Here is a 20,126-nt window from a genome sequence, read left to right as displayed (position 1 = left end):
TGAGTGACCAGGGCTCCTTGGAGCCCCTACGCCGGCGGGTGAGAACCGGGAACCCCAGGCAGCGGGGATGGGGAACACTCGTGAGCGCCCTAGTGACGGAGGAGTGAGCAGGCGCCCAGGTTTGTCGAGGAGAACCCTAACTTCGGGGTTCCCCGTCTGCTTTACCCTCCAAGAAAATCCCAGGGCCGGCTAACTTGGGCGCCGCTAGTGGAGAACCGAGGAGCGTTCACCCCGCAGCCGGAGCGCAGCAGACACTTAGCGACTTTCCGTGGCGAGTCCAGGGGCTTTGCCTGGCGACCTCATTGTCTGAGCGCCCCGTACGGCTCACCGCCCACCTCCCCGCCCCCTGCCCACCCGGCGGGTCTCGCTCCAGTTGGGGGTGGGGAGTTGGGAACGCTGTGAATGGGAAGGGGGTGAACAAAGCCAAGCTCCCGCCATTCTCCTCCGCCTTCACCCTCTCCAGCCCGCGGCGCCCGGAGACCAGGGCGCGCCCCCAGCGCACTGACGCCGGACCCCGAGGCGAGGCGGGCGCGGGGGACCCCGGAGCCGGGGTAGTGCGGGTTCCCGGCTGGGGCCTCGGCAGCCAGGACCCCGGACCACCTTAAGAGCGAGCCCCGCCCCGGGCCCGGAGCTTGGGCGGCGCTGATTGGCGCAAATGTAATGGCTGAAATTGATTGCTGAAATGCAAAACTTGTTGCTGCTTCTCCCGGCGCTGGGCGAGAGGCAGACACAGAGAGGGGAGCCGAGACCCTCGCGACGCCCCACGCAGAGCACCCCCGCTAGTCGGGAGAGGGGCGCGCAGACCCCCCAGAGCTGCCCCCGCCCCCCCGATTCCAGGCTCGGAGAGCGCAGCCGGAACACCTCGGCTCGCTCGCCCGGCGTGGCCCCCCGACCCGCGTCCGCCCCTCCCTCGGGTCCGAGAGGGACTCGCGAAGCACCTCGGCGCGGAGGCAGGGAACCGGAGCCTGGGAGCGACCCGACCCTTCGCCTCGCTGCCCTCCCGCGCCCGCGACGGTGCGCGGAGACTCCAGCGAACTCAGACACCCAACGGCGGAGGACAGAAGCGGCAGGCGGCGGACGTGGCTGCGAAGCTGCGCGCCGGGCGCAACGCACCCGCTGTCGAGCAGAGGAGCCGCGCCTTCCCCCGACCCTCTGCTCCAACCCCCGCCGCCCGCCGCCTCCCAGCCCCTCTGCGACCTCGGCTCGGGGGCCGGCACCGGCGATGCCGAGCGGAGCCTCCAGTCCTCCGACCCACTGAAGAAGCAGCAGCCGCTCGCCCGGAGCCTACGGGGACTGTGCGAGCGGATCGTGCTCGGTGGAGGCTCCGGCTGCGGGGCGCGGGGACTCCGGGGGGCGGGGGGAGGGACCGCTCTGTCGGTGCCCGGCGCTAGCCGCGGCTTTGAAGGGTCTCCCTCCCCTGCCCTTAGCAGCTCTGCCACGGACTCCGGGAGGCTGCAGGCGGCGTCTTGGGGCTCCCCAACAGACCCAGTCGGACTTGAGAAGGTGATCGCTCTGCTCTCCCATCCCCCTTCCCTCCCCTTTTCCCCCACTTAACTTTTTGTCTACGTTCATCCGCGGCTTCGTCCCCTCCCCGCAGACCCACCCGCGGCTGTGACAACAGCCCGGGGCATGGGACCCGCAACACGGCTCCTAGAGGCCGCGCGGCCTCGCAAGATGTGAGAGGCCCTCCCCGGGCAGAGCCCGAGCTTCGGGAGAGGAGCTGATCCACCCTCCCACCCCCAAGTCCCTCACATCGGGCGGGGTGGAGGTGCACATTGAGCCCCCGCGGTGCTGAGCTTCCCGGAGCGCCCAATCCTGGGCTGGAACGAGTAGCTGGCCGGAGGCGCGCCGCAGAGAGCAGGCTGTCATGCCCTATTGATCCCCTCTGCCCCCCGCCAAGTATGTTTGGGCTGGACCAATTCGAGCCCCAGATCAACAGCAGGAACGCTGGCCAGGGCGAGAGGAACTTTAACGAGACCGGACTGACCATGAACACCCACTTTAAGGCCCCGGCTTTCCACACGGGGGGGCCCCCTGGCCCTGTGGATCCTGCCTTGAGCGCGCTGGGCGAGCCCCCGATCTTGGGCATGAACATGGAGCCCTACGGCTTCCACGCCCGCGGCCACTCGGAGTTGCACGCAGGGGGGCTGCAGGCGCAGCCTGTGCACGGCTTCTTTGGCGGCCAGCAGCCTCATCACGGCCACCCGGGAAGTCATCATCCCCACCAGCATCACCCCCACTTTGGGGGCAACTTCGGCGGCCCGGACCCGGGGGCCTCGTGTCTGCACGGGGGTCGCCTACTGGGCTACGGCGGCGCAGCCGGCGGCCTGGGCAGCCAGCCGCCTTTCGCCGAGGGTTATGAGCACATGGCGGAGAGCCAGGGGCCTGAGAGCTTCGGCCCCCAGCGACCGGGGAACCTCCCGGACTTCCACAGTTCGGGTGCCTCCGGCCACGCCGTGCCGGCCCCATGCCTGCCGCTGGACCAGAGCCCTAACCGAGCCGCCTCCTTCCACGGCCTGCCCTCCTCCAGCGGCTCCGATTCCCACAGTCTGGAGCCCCGGAGGGTGGCGAACCAAGGAGCCGTCGACTCGCTGGAATACAATTACCCGGGCGAGGCGCCCTCGGGACATTTTGACATGTTTTCGCCCTCTGACTCCGAAGGGCAGCTGCCTCATTATGCAGCGGGTCGCCAGGTTCCCGGGGGCGCTTTCCCGGGCGCCTCGGCCATGCCCAGAGCTGCGGGCATGGTGGGCTTGTCCAAAATGCACGCCCAGCCGCCACAGCAGCAGCCGCAGCCGCAGCCTCAGCAGCAGCCGCCCCAGCAGCAGCAGCAGCAGCAACAGCAGCATGGTGTGTTCTTTGAGAGGTTCGGTGGGGCCAGAAAGATGCCTGTGGGTCTGGAGCCCTCAGTGGGCTCCAGGCACCCGTTAATGCAGCCTCCCCAGCAGGCCCCGCCACCCCCTCAGCAGCAGCCCCCGCAGCAGCCGCCACAGCAGCAGCCTCCACCGCCACCCGGGCTTCTAGTCCGACAAAATTCGTGCCCGCCTGCTCTCCCGCGGCCCCAGCAGGGCGAGGCGGGCACGCCCAACGGCGGCCTGCAGGACGGAGGTCCCATGCTGCCCAGCCAGCACGCGCAGTTCGAATACCCCATCCACCGGCTGGAGAACCGGAGCATGCACCCTTATTCCGAGCCTGTTTTCAACATGCAGCATCCTCCTCCGCAGCAGGCGCCCAACCAGCGGCTGCAGCATTTCGACGCGCCCCCCTACATGAACGTGGCCAAGAGGCCGCGCTTCGACTTCCCGGGCAGCGCGGGAGTGGACCGCTGCGCTTCGTGGAACGGCAGCATGCACAACGGCGCTCTGGACAACCACCTCTCCCCCTCCGCCTACCCAGGCCTACCCGGCGAGTTCACACCGCCCGTGCCAGACAGCTTCCCTTCGGGGCCGCCCCTGCAGCATCCAGCCCCGGACCACCAGTCCCTGCAGCAGCAGCAGCAGCAGCAGCAGCAACAGCAACAGCAACAGCAGCAGCAACAGCAGCAGCAGCAGCAGCAGCGCCAAAACGCGGCCCTCATGATTAAGCAGATGGCGTCGCGGAACCAGCAGCAGCGGCTGCGCCAGCCCAACCTGGCTCAGCTAGGCCACCCCGGGGACGTGGGCCAGGGCGGCCTGGTGCACGGCGGCCCGGTGGGCGGCTTGGCTCAGCCGAACTTCGAGCGGGAAGGCGGCAGCACGGGCACCGGGCGTCTGGGCACCTTCGAGCAGCAGGCGCCGCACTTGGCACAAGAGAGCGCGTGGTTCTCAGGTCCGCACCCGCCGCCCGGAGACCTGCTGCCCCGTAGGATGGGCGGCTCGGGTCTGCCCGCTGACTGTGGCCCGCACGACCCCAGCCTGGCGCCCCCTCCTCCGCCTGGCTCAGGGGTGCTATTCCGGGGCCCTCTGCAGGAGCCGATGAGGATGCCCGGAGAGGGCCACGTGCCCGCGCTGCCCTCACCGGGCCTGCAGTTCGGGGGGAGCCTGGGCGGCCTGGGTCAGCTGCAGTCCCCCGGGGCCGGCGTGGGGCTCCCCAGCGCTGCTTCCGAGCGCCGGCCCCCACCGCCGGACTTCGCTACGTCTGCGCTCGGGGGCCAGCCGGGCTTTCCGTTTGGAGCAGCGAGCCGGCAGGCCACGCCGCACAGCGGTCCAGGCGTGAACTCGCCCCCCAGCGCGGGAGGGGGCGGTGGCAGCTCCGGTGGCGGCAGTGGCGGGGGTGCCTACCCGCCGCAGCCTGATTTCCAGCCCAGCCAGCGCACCTCGGCCAGTAAACTGGGTGCGCTCTCGCTGGGCTCCTTCAACAAGCCCAGCTCCAAGGACAACCTGTTTGGCCAGAGCTGCCTGGCTGCGCTCTCCACCGCTTGCCAGAACATGATCGCCAGCCTCGGGGCCCCCAACCTCAACGTGACCTTCAACAAGAAGAACCCGCCCGAGGGCAAGAGGAAACTGAGCCAGAACGAGACCGACGGCGCGGCAGTGGCCGGCAACCCGGGCTCGGATTACTTCCCAGGAGGGACTGCTCCTGGGGCCCCAGGACCCGGAGGCCCGTCCGGGACGGGTAGCAGCGGCTCCAAAGCCTCGGGGCCGCCCAACCCGCCCGCACAGGGGGACGGCACCAGCCTCTCCCCCAACTACACCCTGGAATCCACGTCGGGGAATGACGGCAAGTCGGTCCCCGGGGGCGGCGGCCGGGGACGGGGTCGCAGAAAAAGGGACAGTGGTCACGTGAGCCCTGGCACCTTCTTTGACAAGTACTCGGCGGCTCCGGACAGCGGGGGCGCACCTGGGGTGAGCCCAGGGCAGCAGCAAGCGTCAGGCGCAGCCGTCGGGGGCAGCTCCGCGGGCGAGACGCGCGGGGCACCGACTCCCCACGAAAAGGCGCTCACGTCGCCGTCGTGGGGGAAAGGGGCTGAGTTGCTCCTGGGGGATCAACCGGACCTCATGGCGTCCCTGGACGGCGGGGCCAAGTCGGACGGTAGTTCGCCGCACGTGGGTGAGTTCGCCTCGGACGAGGTGAGCACCAGCTACGCCAATGAGGACGAGGTGTCGTCCAGCTCTGACAACCCCCAGGCACTTGTTAAGGCGAGCAGGAGTCCCCTGGTGACGGGCTCGCCCAAACTCCCTCCCCGCGGGGTAGGCGCCGGGGAGCACGGACCGAAGGCGCCCCCGCCCGCGCTCGGCCTGGGCATCATGTCTAACTCTACCTCGACCCCTGACAGCTACGGCGGCGGTGGCGGCCCGGGCCATCCGGGCACCCCGAGCCTCGAGCAGGTTCGCACCCCGACGAGCAGCAGCGGCGCCCCGCCACCCGACGAGATCCACCCCCTGGAGATCCTTCAGGCGCAGATCCAGCTACAGAGGCAGCAGTTCAGCATCTCCGAGGACCAGCCTCTGGGGCTGAAGGGTGGCAAGAAGGGTGAGTGCGCCGTCGGGGCCTCAGGGGCGCAGAATGGCGACAGCGAGCTGGGCAGCTGCTGCTCCGAGGCGGTCAAGAGCGCCATGAGCACCATCGACCTGGACTCGCTGATGGCAGAGCACAGCGCTGCCTGGTACCTGCCCGCTGACAAGGCCCTGGTGGACAGCGCAGACGACGACAAGGCGTTGGCTCCCTGGGAGAAGGCCAAACCCCAGAACCCCAACAGCAAAGAAGGTATATGCGGACCTGTTTTCCTCTCACTTCCGGGATGACCCGCCCCATCCCCAGTACAGGCCTTAGCCTCCGCCCCTTGGGGTCCCTTGAGGTTTGGAGGGCACGGGCCCTCCTAATCCCCAATCAGAGCTGGTTATCACACCTTTGCTTACACCAAGGGCTGTGAGGACAGATTCCACCACCGCCCCCCCCCCCCGCCCCCAATCCCCCCACATGCTGCCAGGTAGATTCTAGTGCCACAGGGTGGTAAAAACGTAGATGGCAGTACTTTGGGGATCTTGTAGAGTACCCCGCCCAGCCTCCCCACACCCCCAGTTTTAGCTGACTTGTCCTTTCCCTTTCAAACCGAGACCCCTCCCCACCCCCAACAGTCAGGCTGCTTCCACTTTCAGCAGCTGTGTGCAGACCTCCCTGGCAGGACACCTGGGAAGTTGTGTGAATGCCTCCCACCTTTTCCTAGTTAGCCAGTCTCTAGCTCTGGTTGCTTTAGGTGCCAGCATCTTTAGAAAAAAAAGTTAGCAGCTCTGCTGTTGGCAGCATCACTCCGAGGCAACGCCTAATTTGACATTTGTTCCTAATGAATAGTTATTTTGTCTCTTCTTAACTATTAGAGTTTCACTGAAAAACCAGAGACCCGTGGGGGTGGCAGGAGGCAGGGAACCTTTTCAGGGCGCATCTCCTTGACATTTGGTGGGGCTGGGGAGGGGGTGTGTTGCGGTGGGGTTGGCTTGGCAGAGACCAGACCACTCCGTCAGGACATCATTTGTGTATGGGGATATGGATATATATTCTTAAGACACAAAGGATCCGGGTTTGTCAATATCTCGCTTGGCTTTGGTGACAGATGTCCAGTCCCAGCGTTCGTTTGCATTCGAAACACCCCCTCCCTACCAGGCCTGGAGGCCTTTAAGGTGGGAGGGGTGGGGTTAGTAAATGGGCTGCCTTTCCAGTTAGAGTAATAACAGTTCTTTCTAACCTAAGGATGACTGGGCTGCTGTAGATATTTATTTTATTTGAATGGAGCTTTACAATACAATGTATATATATATAAAAAAGTGTGTGTGTGTGTGTGTGTATATATATGTGTGTGTGTGTGTGTGTGTGTGTGTATAGATACGTGTGTGTATGTATCTATATCTCTAATGACTTCTTAAAATCAGGTAACTGTAGTTGAATTCCCTTGGTTTCCCTAGACAAGCACCATGGAACCAGTGGCTGGCAATTTAACCTTGTCTTTAAAAACGCGGCCCCCCTCGAAGTGATTCTTTTACAGTTCTTTACTCCTCTGCCTTCATTTCCCTCATCCTCCCCACTTCCTGCTCTGTCTTGACTCCGGATTAAAGGTGAGGGTAGGTTTTAGGAGAATGGCGTGGGGGCTGGGACAGGAGAGGAAAGGGGAGTGGGCTGGGAGTTGGGTGGTTCAGAACTTGGGGCTTTCTAGGCGCCCATCCCGGGTAGCTTTCCCGCTTAGGTTTTCTAATTCATGAATGCGGCCTCTCTGCTTTTTCTCTTTGTTCCGCGGTTACTGCCCAGCCCGGGACGCCCGGGACGCACTCTCTCATTTGAAGCCGGGTGTTTAGCATGCACAGCAGACACTGTGGCCAGCATCAGCATTCTCCAGGCTTCTCCCAGGCAAGGCCATAAATTGGTTAGTTTGGGACCCTCAGCTTCTTCTCCCCTCCCCCACTTTTAAAAATCGAGTTGGACACGGCAGCCTGCTGGCTCCCCCCACCCCTTTATTTTCTTGTACGAAACATCTCGATCTGGCTGGATCGATAGCTGGTTAGCACAAATCTCAGCCCCTGTCACTTCTACCTGGCCTGGCCTGACCGCCCCTCCCCCCTCCTCCCGATCCTCCCCCCTCCCCAAATAATTAAGAACGTATTGGCCAAAATGAGGTGAGAAAAGTTTTTTTTTTTTTTTTTTTTTTTTTTAAGAAAACACCCTGATATAAAGAATTCATGGAGAGAAAAACAGTAGCATTTCACCTTCAGGCCTTTTAAAGGGCCTTAGTAGACTAGGTGGACAGAGCCCGTTTACTGAGATTTTTAATTGTCTCTCTCCAGCCACTTTCCAGTCCTTCCTTTAGAGACGAAGATGCAGGCTGTGAATGAAGAAATGTCACCAAAGAAATGTTTTGTTTGTGTCATCATCACAGTCAAATGAATGAAAATATTTTTTGGGAACAGAGGCTAGTCACTTTTGGGTTGATTTCCTCTGTAAGCTCAAGGAAGCCCTTCCCTGCACTCCGGACGATAGGGACTTCCATCAGGGACCAGCAGGGCTGGCTGTCTTATAAGCACCAGCAGGGACACCCACTTGACCTCCTTTGTTTTCTACTGTATGGTGTGGGAAGGACAGTTTCCTCGATAAAGCAGCGAATTGAGGTCACTCGAAGCTTCTGTAGCCTTGGGGTTGCTAGTTAAGGCTTTATAAGTTATCTGCATCTGAATCCTGCTCCCTCACTGGTAGTAAATAAGGATGATTAAACTTTTCATTATGATAACACCCTGCAGTTCCATCTGCACACGTTGTATAAATAGGTACACAGAGCTTTCTACAGGCCCCTGAGTCCCCTGGCTGAAAATCAGAGTGAAGTGTGCCACTTCGAAATAGAGTCAGAAAAAAAAAAATTAAAGCAAAACGTTCTGCATTTCCTTAAAAAACATGCTCCTGGTCCCATTAGCCTTGAGCAGTGGTGTCCGGTGGCTTTGAATAGACCTTCTCTAGGTACTAGCCCCAGCAAGCATTTTTTTCCTACACCCCCCTTGCAGGCAAAGCCCATTTTTGTAATGATATTTTATTTTGTCACGCCATAAAACATGCCAGTACTAATGTGATTAAATATTAACACCATTTCTGAAATTCTTCGCTCCAATGACAAAATACTAGTCGGTATTTAACAAAATGATCCGTGCTCGGATTGGAGGGAACGAATAAGTCTTCAGAACAGCACAAGGCGTGCAGTCACTGGGACGTGCCCAGATTGTCTTATGGGCTTGAGGTGTCCTTTGGAGGGGAGGGAACTTCACTGGAAAGTTGTCTTTCTCCTGAAGTCTAGGCCAGCGTCACAGCATCACATGGGAGGATGACTTTTTAAACCAGGAAATCTAGCTAGCCTCTCCAAATCGTGCTTCTCTTGACTTCTTAATCAACCCACCCAACAACTTTTATATAATGCAACTTTACCTCCGATCTTGTGGCTCTGTGTGTACAAAGTTGCGGTGGGGGAAGGGTGAGGTCATGGAAAGGAAAAAAACAAAACAAAAAACCCAGCCTGAGTTTGGGCCTATTCAAACATCAATAAAATCGGTGAGAATGACCTGAATTTGAAAAGCGTTTGCAAAATCATCCACCTATCTTTGAAATAGGTGTGTGGCCATGGAAGAATTTCTACACAGAGAAGGAGCCATGATGAGAGATGATAGATCATGCACATTCTGTTGGAAAAAGGACGTTTTCTCCCCTTCTGCCCTTTACAGTTTTCAAAAGTTGAATTAACTGTATTCTGTAATACATGTAGCCTTGCCAAACCTCCTTGCCCCTGGTAGCTCTATCTTGAAACCCAGGGCAGCCTTGAAGTACTCTTTCACATACATTGAAATGGGAGCGGTCTCGGTACGCACCCTGCATGCAATCCTGCCCTTTTTGGAAGTATGATCTTTTCACAGTGATGCCAGAGAAATTTTTGGAATTTCATGCTTCTCTCAGTGTTGTAGTCAGAACACGGTAGCAGCACTGTGCAATCCCGGGCAGGCGAGATTTCTGTAGACCTGGGGCGGACTTGGGGCAGATGGGGGGCAGCTAGGTCCTAGCCTCAGAGCAAAGCACTGTTTTCCTGAGAGAATTTTTCAGACTCCTTCGAACTTGTCTGGGGGAAGGCAGAGAGCTCTGCAATCCTGTTTCCCTGTGAAATTACCCAGCACAAGTGGCATGCCTCCGGAAGATGTAACCCAAAACTTCGCAGGTGTTAATAAGGGATAATGTAAACAGATAGGGTCCCTTTTGTGCAGCTGACGTTCGGGTCTGGCTGCTCCCTGGATATCCCAGGACATCAAACTACTGTTCCTTGGTGCTTGTTTAATATTTCATGGCTGTAATAAACCTGTCTACTTTGCCCGCCTCCCAATATAAAACCCCAACCTAACACACATCTGCAATCCTACATTTCCACTAAATATTAATAAAGGACAAGGATGTTTTAAGGGGGCTGAAGCCTGGCGGTGTTGAACTTGTCATGGTTTTCTACCACTGGGTTTTCCTAGCTCTTTTGATTTTAAACAGCCACTGCTTTCTAATATGAAAACTATTTATATATATATGTATATATATGTATATATATATATACATATATATATATGCAATTTTGTATATTGAAGGGCTTTCCTCAAGTATAGCTTTCTTTGATATAAATTCATTTAGATTTCTTGTGAAGCCCCTTCTGACCGGAAATAAGGAACTGTTGAAATGTACCTCTAGTTTATCGAGGTTTCTAGGAAAGGCATGAGAGTTGGTTAATCTAATTTCTCTTTCTAGCAATGAAATTCTATGATTCCCGATGTGATTTTGTTTGCCTGACAGAGGTATTTAAATTTCCACAAAGAATCTTAATAGGTTATGAAAATGCGGCCACTCTTGCCAAGAAGTTACTTGATACCCTGTTCTGATATAAAATATACATTTTTAATAAATAGTCCGGCAGGACCAGGTGAAATTAGAGGAGGAAAATTCTTCCCACTGTGGAAGGGCCAAGTTGAGTGAGTCCCTGGGATTTCACAGGATCTCCTAGACTCACTCTATGCTGGAAAATGAAGCAGAATCACTTGTGACCCGTTTCTCTCCACTTGAATGACAATGACGTCGGATTGTGTGTTCTTTGCCCAGGGAGTGATCAGCTTTGCCGAAAGCATTTAGGAGATAAATACTCTTGGTAAGGAATACCGTATTTACCTCTGTTTGGTTATTTTTAGAGATTAAAAGGCTGTAGCTTTATATAATAGGATCAAATGTCTGAGGAGTGTGTGGGAGCAAGCAGGCCTCCCAAGAGCACCGCAACATAAAAACACCAAATCCTCTCATGCCAGAGGGGTCCTCTGTCGGAGTGGGTGGGGGAGGGGGCTGCAACCAGTGGGTTCACCTTCTATCCTTTCCTCACCACCCACGGCTTGTTCCACCCAGGTCTTTGGTCTGGAGGGGCCAGGATCGCCCAACCTCCTCATTTTGACTCAAGTCAGGATTCTGACTCGCCGAGGATGTGTTTGTTTTAGGACGGTGTCTATATTTAGGCGCGTCTTGGGTGGACAGATTTGAGTGTGGGATTTGATCGCTCTTGGTGGAGATGTTGATGTATACATGAGTGCGTGATTGAGAAGAGGGACATTTGGAGGAAATTTTTCAAGCCTTCTCGCCTTCTCACACACACTGAAGCCAAATGAAGTGGTCTTGGGGCCAGCTCGAGAGAGCACGAACTGAGGTGGGTGGAAGCTCTGGGTCTGTATCTCAGGGGAGCAGAGCAGGGCCCCTTGCAGTTCAGTGTGTGAAGGAGCCCCCCTCTCTCCCCCTCACCCCATCCCCGCATCCGCATATATACATATGCATGGCCGAGTGTATTTCCATCCAACATGGAGTCACTCCTCCAGTTTACCCTTAATCTGCTTTCTAAAGGCGAGCAGGGAAGGGAGCTCACCCTTCAGTCTCAATGGCCTTAGCTGACAGGTTCTGATTCTGTAAAGGACTGAATGAGCGTGAGTCCTAAAAATAGAGGAGGATTTTGAAGATCCTAATTACGAAATCTCAGCCTCCCAGGCCTCCTGGGCTTGTGGGTGACTTTGATCTGGAGTATTTCAGTAGCAGACGCACGTCGCCCCTCGCTGGGTTTTGTGCGTGAGCGTGCGTGGAGGTGTCTCTCTGGCTGAATTCAGCTAACACCAGTTTCCTGCCAGGAGAGGAATCTTTGAATCAGTGCCCCCTCCCCTTCTTTACTCCCCCTACACCACCTACCCCCACCAGTTGTGGGAAGCGGACGCTGCTTCTCATTTATGGAAATTCCTCGCCTTTATTGTAATCTTTTTGTACCAACGATGTGGCGGAGACGACGCTGGGCTTTCGAATTAGTCACGGTCCTGCCTGCAGGGACCCTCTGTGTCCTGATGCAGAACAGCTCAGCCGGAGTCCCCAGCTCAGAGCCACCCAGGGCCCCGAGAAACTGTGAACAGGACCCAAAGGGAAAGAGTTCTGGGATCCTGGCACATCGTACCCCATGGGTCACCCTGCACGAAGGTGGCCCTGGTCATTTCCTGCCATCTTCTGATGACAGGACAGCATGCAGCCTCACCTGGGTGATCAGCTGCTTTGCAGAGCGTGGGTGAGATGATACCCTTGTGGGTGTGCACTAGAGGGGGCAAAACCCCCAAACTTACTTTGTGACCAGGATAGAGAAGCAGAGTTAAGTTTCATCTGCTTGCATGGGGAGGACTTTTGAAAGGCATCATTTTCTCGGGATGTAATTATTACAGGATGCCGAGACCCGCTTTGTGTGCTGGCCTGCATTTTAATCAGCAGCCTCCGAGGTTTGAACGGCCAGTGGAGTTTCTGCTCCCAACATGGTGTTGCCCAAAAGGGCACAGAGGGGAGAAATGGCCACGGGTTTCTCCCAGACTTGAAATTCAAGGGACTGAAGCGGGGTTCCCCATAGCTTCCAGTTTGGGCCTGACGAGACCACACTGTGTTGGCACCGTGGGTACCTCCTGAGTCAGGACTTGTCACAGACACAGCACCTCACGTTGTCTTTCTCTCTCAGCTGGGAAAGCTGGTGAGGTTTCATAATCACTGCTTCCTTGTGAAGCTGGAGCAGAGAGAACTTTACAGCAGCCGCGTGCGTATCTTTTCACGATGTATGCATCATCATAAGGACCCAAATGCCCTTTAAACATAAGGCAATTGAATCTAGCAGTTTGGAGGTCTTTGAGCGTTCGTAATAACACGCTGGCTTTCTGTGAATGTCCCAGAAGGAACATCTTTCATGGAATGGACTTGTCCAAAAAGGGAGAAAAAAATTCCCCGATAAACATTCCCATATAAACTCACATCGCTGAGGAAAACCACATTTCCGTGTTCTCATCTTGAGAGCTCTGAGCCCAGCGAAGTCACCTTGCCCTACTTGCCCTGGAGTTTGTAGGATCAACTATGTGACCAGAAGCTTCTATCTTATTCCTGTCTTTGATCATCTATGGAAAATCTTGGGCTACCCCCAAAATGTTTGTCCTAGGATTCCGCTCCTTCTGTCCGTCTCTGGTTTCCTGGGTTGCAGTCTGACTTACCTGTGCTGTTGTTTTTGGTTTGGGAGACACAAGGTGGGTTGGGAAATAGTGTAGGGAAATAGGGAAGCCCCTGGTTGAAGGCATATTTGGGACCCATTGCTATGGAAGATCTTTGGAAAGTTGGAGACTTTAGAGACACCCACAAGAGAACTGGTTCTTGTTTTTATGTTGCATGCCTGGCAAGTGATCTGCAGAGTTACTCAGAAGTATACGGCCACGGTCATGTCTTTGGAGGAAATGTGGACTGACTTTGGTGCTGAGGCACTCTTTCAGCTCTGTCCTGCCCTCTCCTCTAGCAGCCTGACTCATGACTACGTGGCCTGTCGATGCGTTCAATTGTGAGGATTTAAAAGCAGTTTTTTCTTCTCAGTGCTGAGAATAATTTAAAGAGTTTTGGGCATGATGGTTCTGTTTGATCTCAATACTTGGGACAAGAATTTCCGGGGAGTGACACCATCTGTTGGGGGGGGGGGAGGTTTTTCTGATGCCACTGGTTTTACGTGGTATGACTGGGAGAAATCTCTCTGTGTCAAAACTGGGGGCCCCAGTGTGCCTGGTCTGGTTTTCTTGGTTGTATTTGGGGACTCCTGGAATGTGAGATGACAGTTAATAAGTGAACGCCTCCACGCATGTGCGCGTGCGTACACACACACACACACACACACACACACACACACAGCTTCTTGCTCATCCAATCATTCAGGGCAGAGTGAGGAGTCAAAAAAAAAAAAAAAGATATGACCCTTTTCAGTGACTGTGAAACAGTGTTTTCAGACTCCCTCGGATCTTGGAACACAAGCATTGTTGAGTGATTGGCAGCGACCACCAGGAGTCAAATACTTCTGAGGGACCATCTTATGATCAGAGAAGGGGTAGGGAAGTCGGCAGAAAACCTAGCCTGCTTTGAAATCCCCACGGCTCTGTCTTCCAGAGAAAGCAAAGGTTGGTTGAGAATTTGCTGAGAAGTTAGTGGGTTCTTCCTGGTCCCCGTGGGCTGTTTGAAAAAGTCCTTGCAAATTTTAGGGCCCTGATCCTGAGGTGGACAGTCTGGGTCCTCAGTTCTGAACGAACCAGAAGGCAGAGAGAGAAGCACCCCCAGTTAGGAGGACTAGATAGAAATTGGGGTGCAGCGTATTTTCTCAGGGTCGGGGCGTGGCTAAGGGAAGGGCAGGGCAGAAAGAGATGGGTCGACATGAGTTGAAGTGTCGTTTACTGATTCTTGGGGTTCGCGAGTGGAAAGTAATTTATACGTGTGGATGTCGTTTATAACAACATCACCTGGGCTAGGCTGAGGGTGTGTGAATCACTTGGTGGCTGGTGGTGGCCATCACAAAGAGCAGAAAGTTCTTGCCCAAGCTTTCCCTTTGGGGCCTGAGGCTCCCACATCACTGCACGTGGATCGGGGAAATAGGTCTGGAGGCCCCAGCCTGAGACTGGACGACTGCACTGTGGGTCTGTTAGCAGTCAGGACCTGTTTCTGTTGAGTTACTGGCCCAGGCAAGCTCAGGGGCATGAAGATTCAGACAAGCCCCGGGTAGGTCGAGCTCCAGCTGTGCCTCTGGCCAGTCAATCCCTGCAGGGGAGCTGGTCCCTTGAGGCCCAGAGCTTTCCATAAAAGAGGGATGATGGGAGTGGGAAAAGGGAGTGACTTTCCCCTGGTGATCCTGTAAGGTAGTCACTAAGGCTTCCCTCCTCGCAAGACCCTTCAGGGATGCGCTTGGTTTTCACAGACCTTGTAGGCAGGTCCCAATGCCTGAAATACTAGCGTGCCCCGAGATGCTCTCCCACACAATATATTTATTTTTTCCTTTTTCTGAATGGTAAACAAAAAGGGAACCAAAGTCAATGACAAATCCAGCAAGAGGAAGATTTCCTTGAATTGAGATAAGCCCAGTGTGGAAAGGAGCTGCAGAAATTAAGAGTCTCCTCTTTCCTCCCTTCCAGGAGACCCCAGGTCCAGCCTTCAAAAGCCCTTAATGCTTTTGCAACGAGACCTAATTGACTAAAACCAAATTGGCCATATTCATCCCCTGCTATGTAACTTTTGGCGGTTGTTTAGTATTTGAGGGAAGGGAGGCTGCAGATCAAAATTTGGCTTTTCAGAACAGGAGCAATTTCCCAATCCTTAACGCCGTGGCTGTTTCTAAATGGTCTGGGCAGAAAGCTTGGAATGCCTTTTGCCGGATTTTGCTTGCGTGCATGCACATACGTGCACGTGCACACTTACCACACAGGCCTGAGAAGTCTTAGTAAGATGAAAAAATAATATTTTCCCCAAGAAGAATCTCATACAAAGTTTTGGCGTCGTTCAGTTTGAAGTAGACGCGTATTGATCTCCGTGCAGTCAATTTTTGCCGAATTTGTAATCCTGTTAGACCTCCGGGAAAGGCATGATTAATTTACTTGTACATTTCACTATTTTAGGTCAGTTTAGTTAATAAGCATTTATTTTGTGCTCAGTGCCTGTGAAGCATTTTGCTAGGATTAGAATTTGTGTGTGTGTGTGTGTGTGTGTGTGTGCGTGTGTGTGTGCAGGCAAGTATTAATAGGGCCCCGATTGCCTGGCATAGAATAATGGTCACCAGTAGTCTGGGTTCCCACCACCTCCCTAGGACAGGAAAAGAAGGCGAGTGGTCCAGGAGGAGGGAGAAAAAGCCAAGTCACTGAGCAAACCCGGCCTCCGGGAGCCTTGAAGACGGCCAGAGAACACGGGCTTCCTTCTGGTACCTTGGTCCTCCGACCTTGAGAGTTTCGGAGCATTAATTCTTAATTGACTGGGAGTTGAGCGCTGGTGTGGGCCAGAGGGCTCTGCACATGGGGGGACAGTTGGGAATCTTCCACCTCTTTGAAGCACCTTTTATACCTTTTATGCTGCTTCCTTGACAAATGGTGGTGGTGGTAGGAGGGTGTGTGTGTGTGTTTAACTTTTAAGAAATGCATCGTTTGACTTCCAAAGGAGGAAGAAGAAGTATACATAAGTCTTGAAAGCAGAGAAAAGGAAAAACAAAGCAAAACAGCCCGCAGCTTTGGCCTTTCCTAACACCGAGTCTCTAAAGGGGAGCACGCGTCATTTTGATGGTGCGAACACTTCAGCCCAGCTTCTTCGGGGGCCCCCTCTTCCTCTCTGGGCTCCCCACAGCGTTCCTGTCTCTCTGTTTCTAGATGATGGGCTAAAATTCCACTCAGTAAACAACCATCAGAACACCAGGGTCTGACCCTAGCAGTGTCTGAGAAACGGTGTCCTCGGCACCTCCACCATTTGCTTAAATTCCTCGTTCATCTCGTCGGTTCCCACCAAGGCCTTTGCCTTGGCAGAGTGAGGGCTGGTCGGAGTCTCCTCGGCACGGAGCCAGCCTGCAGGGACCCAAAGGCGCTGAGGAAACAGGCACTTGGAGAGATGAGGATACAATGTCTTTTTTTTTTATGTGGGCCCGTTAAAGCCTAATGGACATTCGTGTCTGGCCTCCAATTTGGAGAGGGTCTTTATCTAACCCTTAACACCAGAGTCGTTTCCGGTAATTACGGCACCCTAGGCAAGACCACTCAATCTTCCGGAGGCTTGTCTGGATGGCCGTGGTGGGGCTGGGAGGGGCCGTTGCGGGGGGGCACACCTGTTACCTGTATCAGCTGTAATTATGACGTTTCTAGACTCCTGGTTTTAAAGGAAGAATCTGTGGGCTAGGTGGCACCGGATTGGAGCCGCCAGAGGCGTTCTGGCTCACGGCAGTGAAATGGCAAGAGCCCCCCACGCTCGGTGCCCATCACGGCCCCTGCATTTCCTTAATGAACTAATTTAGTTCCCCCAACATTTGGTATTAAGTAAGTAGTTATTTTGGGAATCCAAGAGAGAAAGAGCTGGAAGCCTTAAAAGAAAACTTTTTGGAAGAAAGAAAAAGTATTGCATTTTGAAGTTGGAGACGTCTTGGCGTCCAGGCGTCAGAGGTGGGGGAGGACCCTTTCGGTGCGACGTGGCCGGACGTGGCGAAGCGGCCGGCCCCATCCCCGCCTGGGCAGAGGGGGTTTTTCCGTTGGTAGGAACGGCAGAGGCCGCAACACCCAGACTCCGAGCAGTTTGTTTGGAAGTATTGTTTAGATTATTCTCGCTTTTCAAATGGAGAGAAACTTGGTTTAATGGGAAAATAGCAGTATTACTATCTTGGTGTGTTTGCTTTAGCGTTTAAAAATAGTTTGTTTTCATATCCCGAATTTCATCCTTTCCTTGTTTGATGGAAACCCCTGTGTGTGTGTGTGTGTGTGTGTGTGTGTGTGTGTGTGTGTGTGTGTGACGGATGCCAGCACACACATCTATATACATGCAGGCGGTCAACAATCGTCCAACCAAAAACCAATGGCAATTTTACATCTGGCTAAAGGGACTCAGACCATTTGTTTTTAACTGAAACCATCTTGTCCCTTCCTCCCCCATCGGCACACCACTCCCCAAATTTCCCCCTGCCCCCAACTCAGCAACATTTATTTCTTCCTTAAAAAAGGAATGCCGGCTTGTTTGCTAAGGCCCCTGTTGGAATAGATTTTCAGAGTCTATGTATTAAATGTGTTTGAGGGCGATTTCAGCCCTCAGCCTCGTTGTCCCAGTGCTAATGGTAGCAGGGCCTATTACAGAGAGGCAAAGAATATTGTAAATGGCTTATGCAGAAAAACCATTTAGATAAAAATGCAATTTTCCCCTCTGCATAGAGTGCTAAGAATTAATAGCACATTCTTTCTAAATGGGTATTTTTATATTATATTTTCCCCCTAATGAAATTCTTTTCCCAAACAGGAGCATGTTTCATTTGAAACTTTAGAGTAAAATTGATCTGTTTTTAAGCCTGCAAAAACTGCTGTCCCCGTCCTCAGCAGGCCCCTACCTTCCCTCATCTGCGTCCAAGATTTTTGACGTTGGTTTGTGTAGCAGACGGTAATGGTGGTTCTGTTTTTTGACAGTCCATTCACATTAAGGCCGAGATAGAAAGGCTGGGTTTGCCCACATTTCGGGTGGATTTGCGGGTGCTTGGTGGTTTCAACAAACAGAGAAACTGGTCCTGAAATCTGAGCTGTGTGCGCTCAGCCCTGGCCTGGCCTGAAGGAGGCTCAGCTCCCTGCTCCCCAGGAATGCCTGTGATCCCCTGGGTGTATATATCCCCTGCTCCTGGCTTCTGTACGACTGCAGGGGAGGCCCAGGTGCCCCAGTCCTGCTCCCCCTTTTGTGACATCTGGGAAAGGGACAGCTTCCAGCTCCTGAGTACCCTCTGAGGGGCCATTCTCAGGGGCCGGCTCTCTGCCAGGGCCTCTGTGGCCATTTTGGGAGGAATGGAAATTCAGAACTTCTTAGAAGGCTGACTTCATGCAGACCAGCAGAAGCCTGCAGCGGCATCATCGTGGAAAGTCTCTGAAAGCTTGTACCAGCTGCCATGGGCCAGTGTCTGCTGACCCAGTTTTCTCTGCCTGGGTGTGTGTACGTGGAGATATTCTGACTTGCCTTGGCAGCTGAGGCATCCAGACTTGACGGTGGCGGACCCTGTGACATTGTAGTAGATGAACGTCTAAAACACATACTTGTGCTTTTTTTTTCACTATCGATGTGGTACTAACACGAAAGTTTAGGTGCAATTCTAGAATGGGAGAGACCTTCTCCTGTTTTTGTGGCCCTCCCCTACAACATTTTCCAGTTGAGATAACAAAGGCCCAGAGAGGGCAGGCAACTTGGCCAAGGTCACACAGCATAGGTGCAGAGCTAGGATAGGACTATAGTTGACACTTGGCCTTGGCCTTTCCTTCCTGCCCCTCAACCCCTTCACCTGAGAGCTAGGATTTGATTTTATCTGGCTAAGCCTTGTGCAGACCAGAGCTGGGTCTTAAACCAGAGTTTGCCAAACCTTTTTGAAAAACACCATGACAGAACTGGGCATGGCGGCTCACACCTGTTATCCCAGCACTTTGGGAGGCCGAGGCAAGCTGATCACCCAAGGTCAGGAGTTCGAGACCAGCTTGGCCAACAGGGTGAAACTCCATCTCTCCTAAAAATACAAAAATGAGTGGGATGTAGTGGGGCATCTGTAATCTCAGCTACTTGGAAGGCTGAGGCAGAAGAATTGCTTGAACCCAAAAGGTGGAGGTTGCAGTGAGTCAAGATCGTACCACTGCACTCCAGCCTGGGCGACAGAGCAAGACTCTGTCTCAAAAAAAAGGAAAGCTCCCCAGTGTACATCCTGTGTTGGTGACGGGAGCACCTGTCCTCTTCCTCTTGTGGAGGTGCACATTGTGCGGGAGAGAATTCTTGACCTCGGGGTTACCCGCAGTAGTACCAGAACCTGTCAGATGGTTGCTGTGGGTTTCAGACCTGGCGTTTTGATTCTTTTGAGCTGGGTGACCTCAGACAAGCTATCGCTCCCAGCTTTCTTTCCTCATAGATAAAATTGAAAAAAGGAAAAAAAAGTAGTGTGTACCTCACAGAAATACTGCGAGGACCGAATGGGATGTTTTAGCTGGCATTATAATTATGTGGCTTCGGAGCCAGACTACTTGGGTTCGGACCCCAGCAATTCCACTTCCTAGCTGTGTGTCCTTGGTCAGGTTACTTAATCTTTCTGTTCCTTCATTTCCTCATCAATGAAGGAGAAGAGAATAATAATAGTTCCCGCGTTATGGAGCTGGAAAGATTCAGCGAGTTTTATGTGTATATATATGAGTTGCTCCTCAGAAGCCTGCTTAACACAGAAAAAGTCCTATGCCAGCACCAGTGTTAATTGAGCACCGACTGTAAGCCAGGTGGTCCGTATGTAGGGTATCAGTGAACCTAGGCAGTGGATGGTGGCATCCGTGCTATTGCTTGTCCCATGTTAGGGATGAGGGAATGAAAGGCACAGATTGGCTAGCGAGTGGTACAGCCTGGAGGGGAACAGTGCCAGGCTGCACTTCAGACACTCAGCCCTGGGCCTGGCACTGGGGACTTGCTCAGTAAATGTCACAGTGCCACCGGGCGGGGCCCGGCTGGAACCTGCCACCCCTGCATCAGCAATTTCAGGCTTCACCACTGGGGTGGTGTGTGACTGGCGAAGGGAAGGGAGGATTACGTGAGACCTTCTTCTTGTTCGGGGCAGTCAGACCCTGTGGTCTGGT

At 54.3% G+C, this 20,126-nt stretch overlaps 1 protein-coding gene across 1 annotated transcript in view; it reads left to right on the top strand.

Moving 5' to 3' along the window:
- The first annotated feature begins 1,896 nt into the window (after positions 1 to 1,896).
- MN1 (MN1 proto-oncogene, transcriptional regulator) overlaps positions 1,897 to 20,126 on the top strand; it is a 51,353-nt gene continuing 33,123 nt past the window's right edge. The window contains exon 1 of the mRNA XM_039462542.2: positions 1,897 to 5,685. Coding sequence (XP_039318476.1) covers positions 1,902 to 5,685 — 3,784 coding nt within the window. The 5' untranslated portion in view covers positions 1,897 to 1,901. The remainder of the gene's footprint in view (positions 5,686 to 20,126) is intronic.

This window comes from Saimiri boliviensis, chromosome 21 (genome assembly GCF_048565385.1).
Source record: "Saimiri boliviensis isolate mSaiBol1 chromosome 21, mSaiBol1.pri, whole genome shotgun sequence".
Lineage (NCBI taxonomy): Eukaryota > Metazoa > Chordata > Mammalia > Primates > Cebidae > Saimiri > Saimiri boliviensis.
Note: the sequence above shows the minus strand (reverse complement) of the source record. Positions and strands in the feature narration are given on the sequence as shown.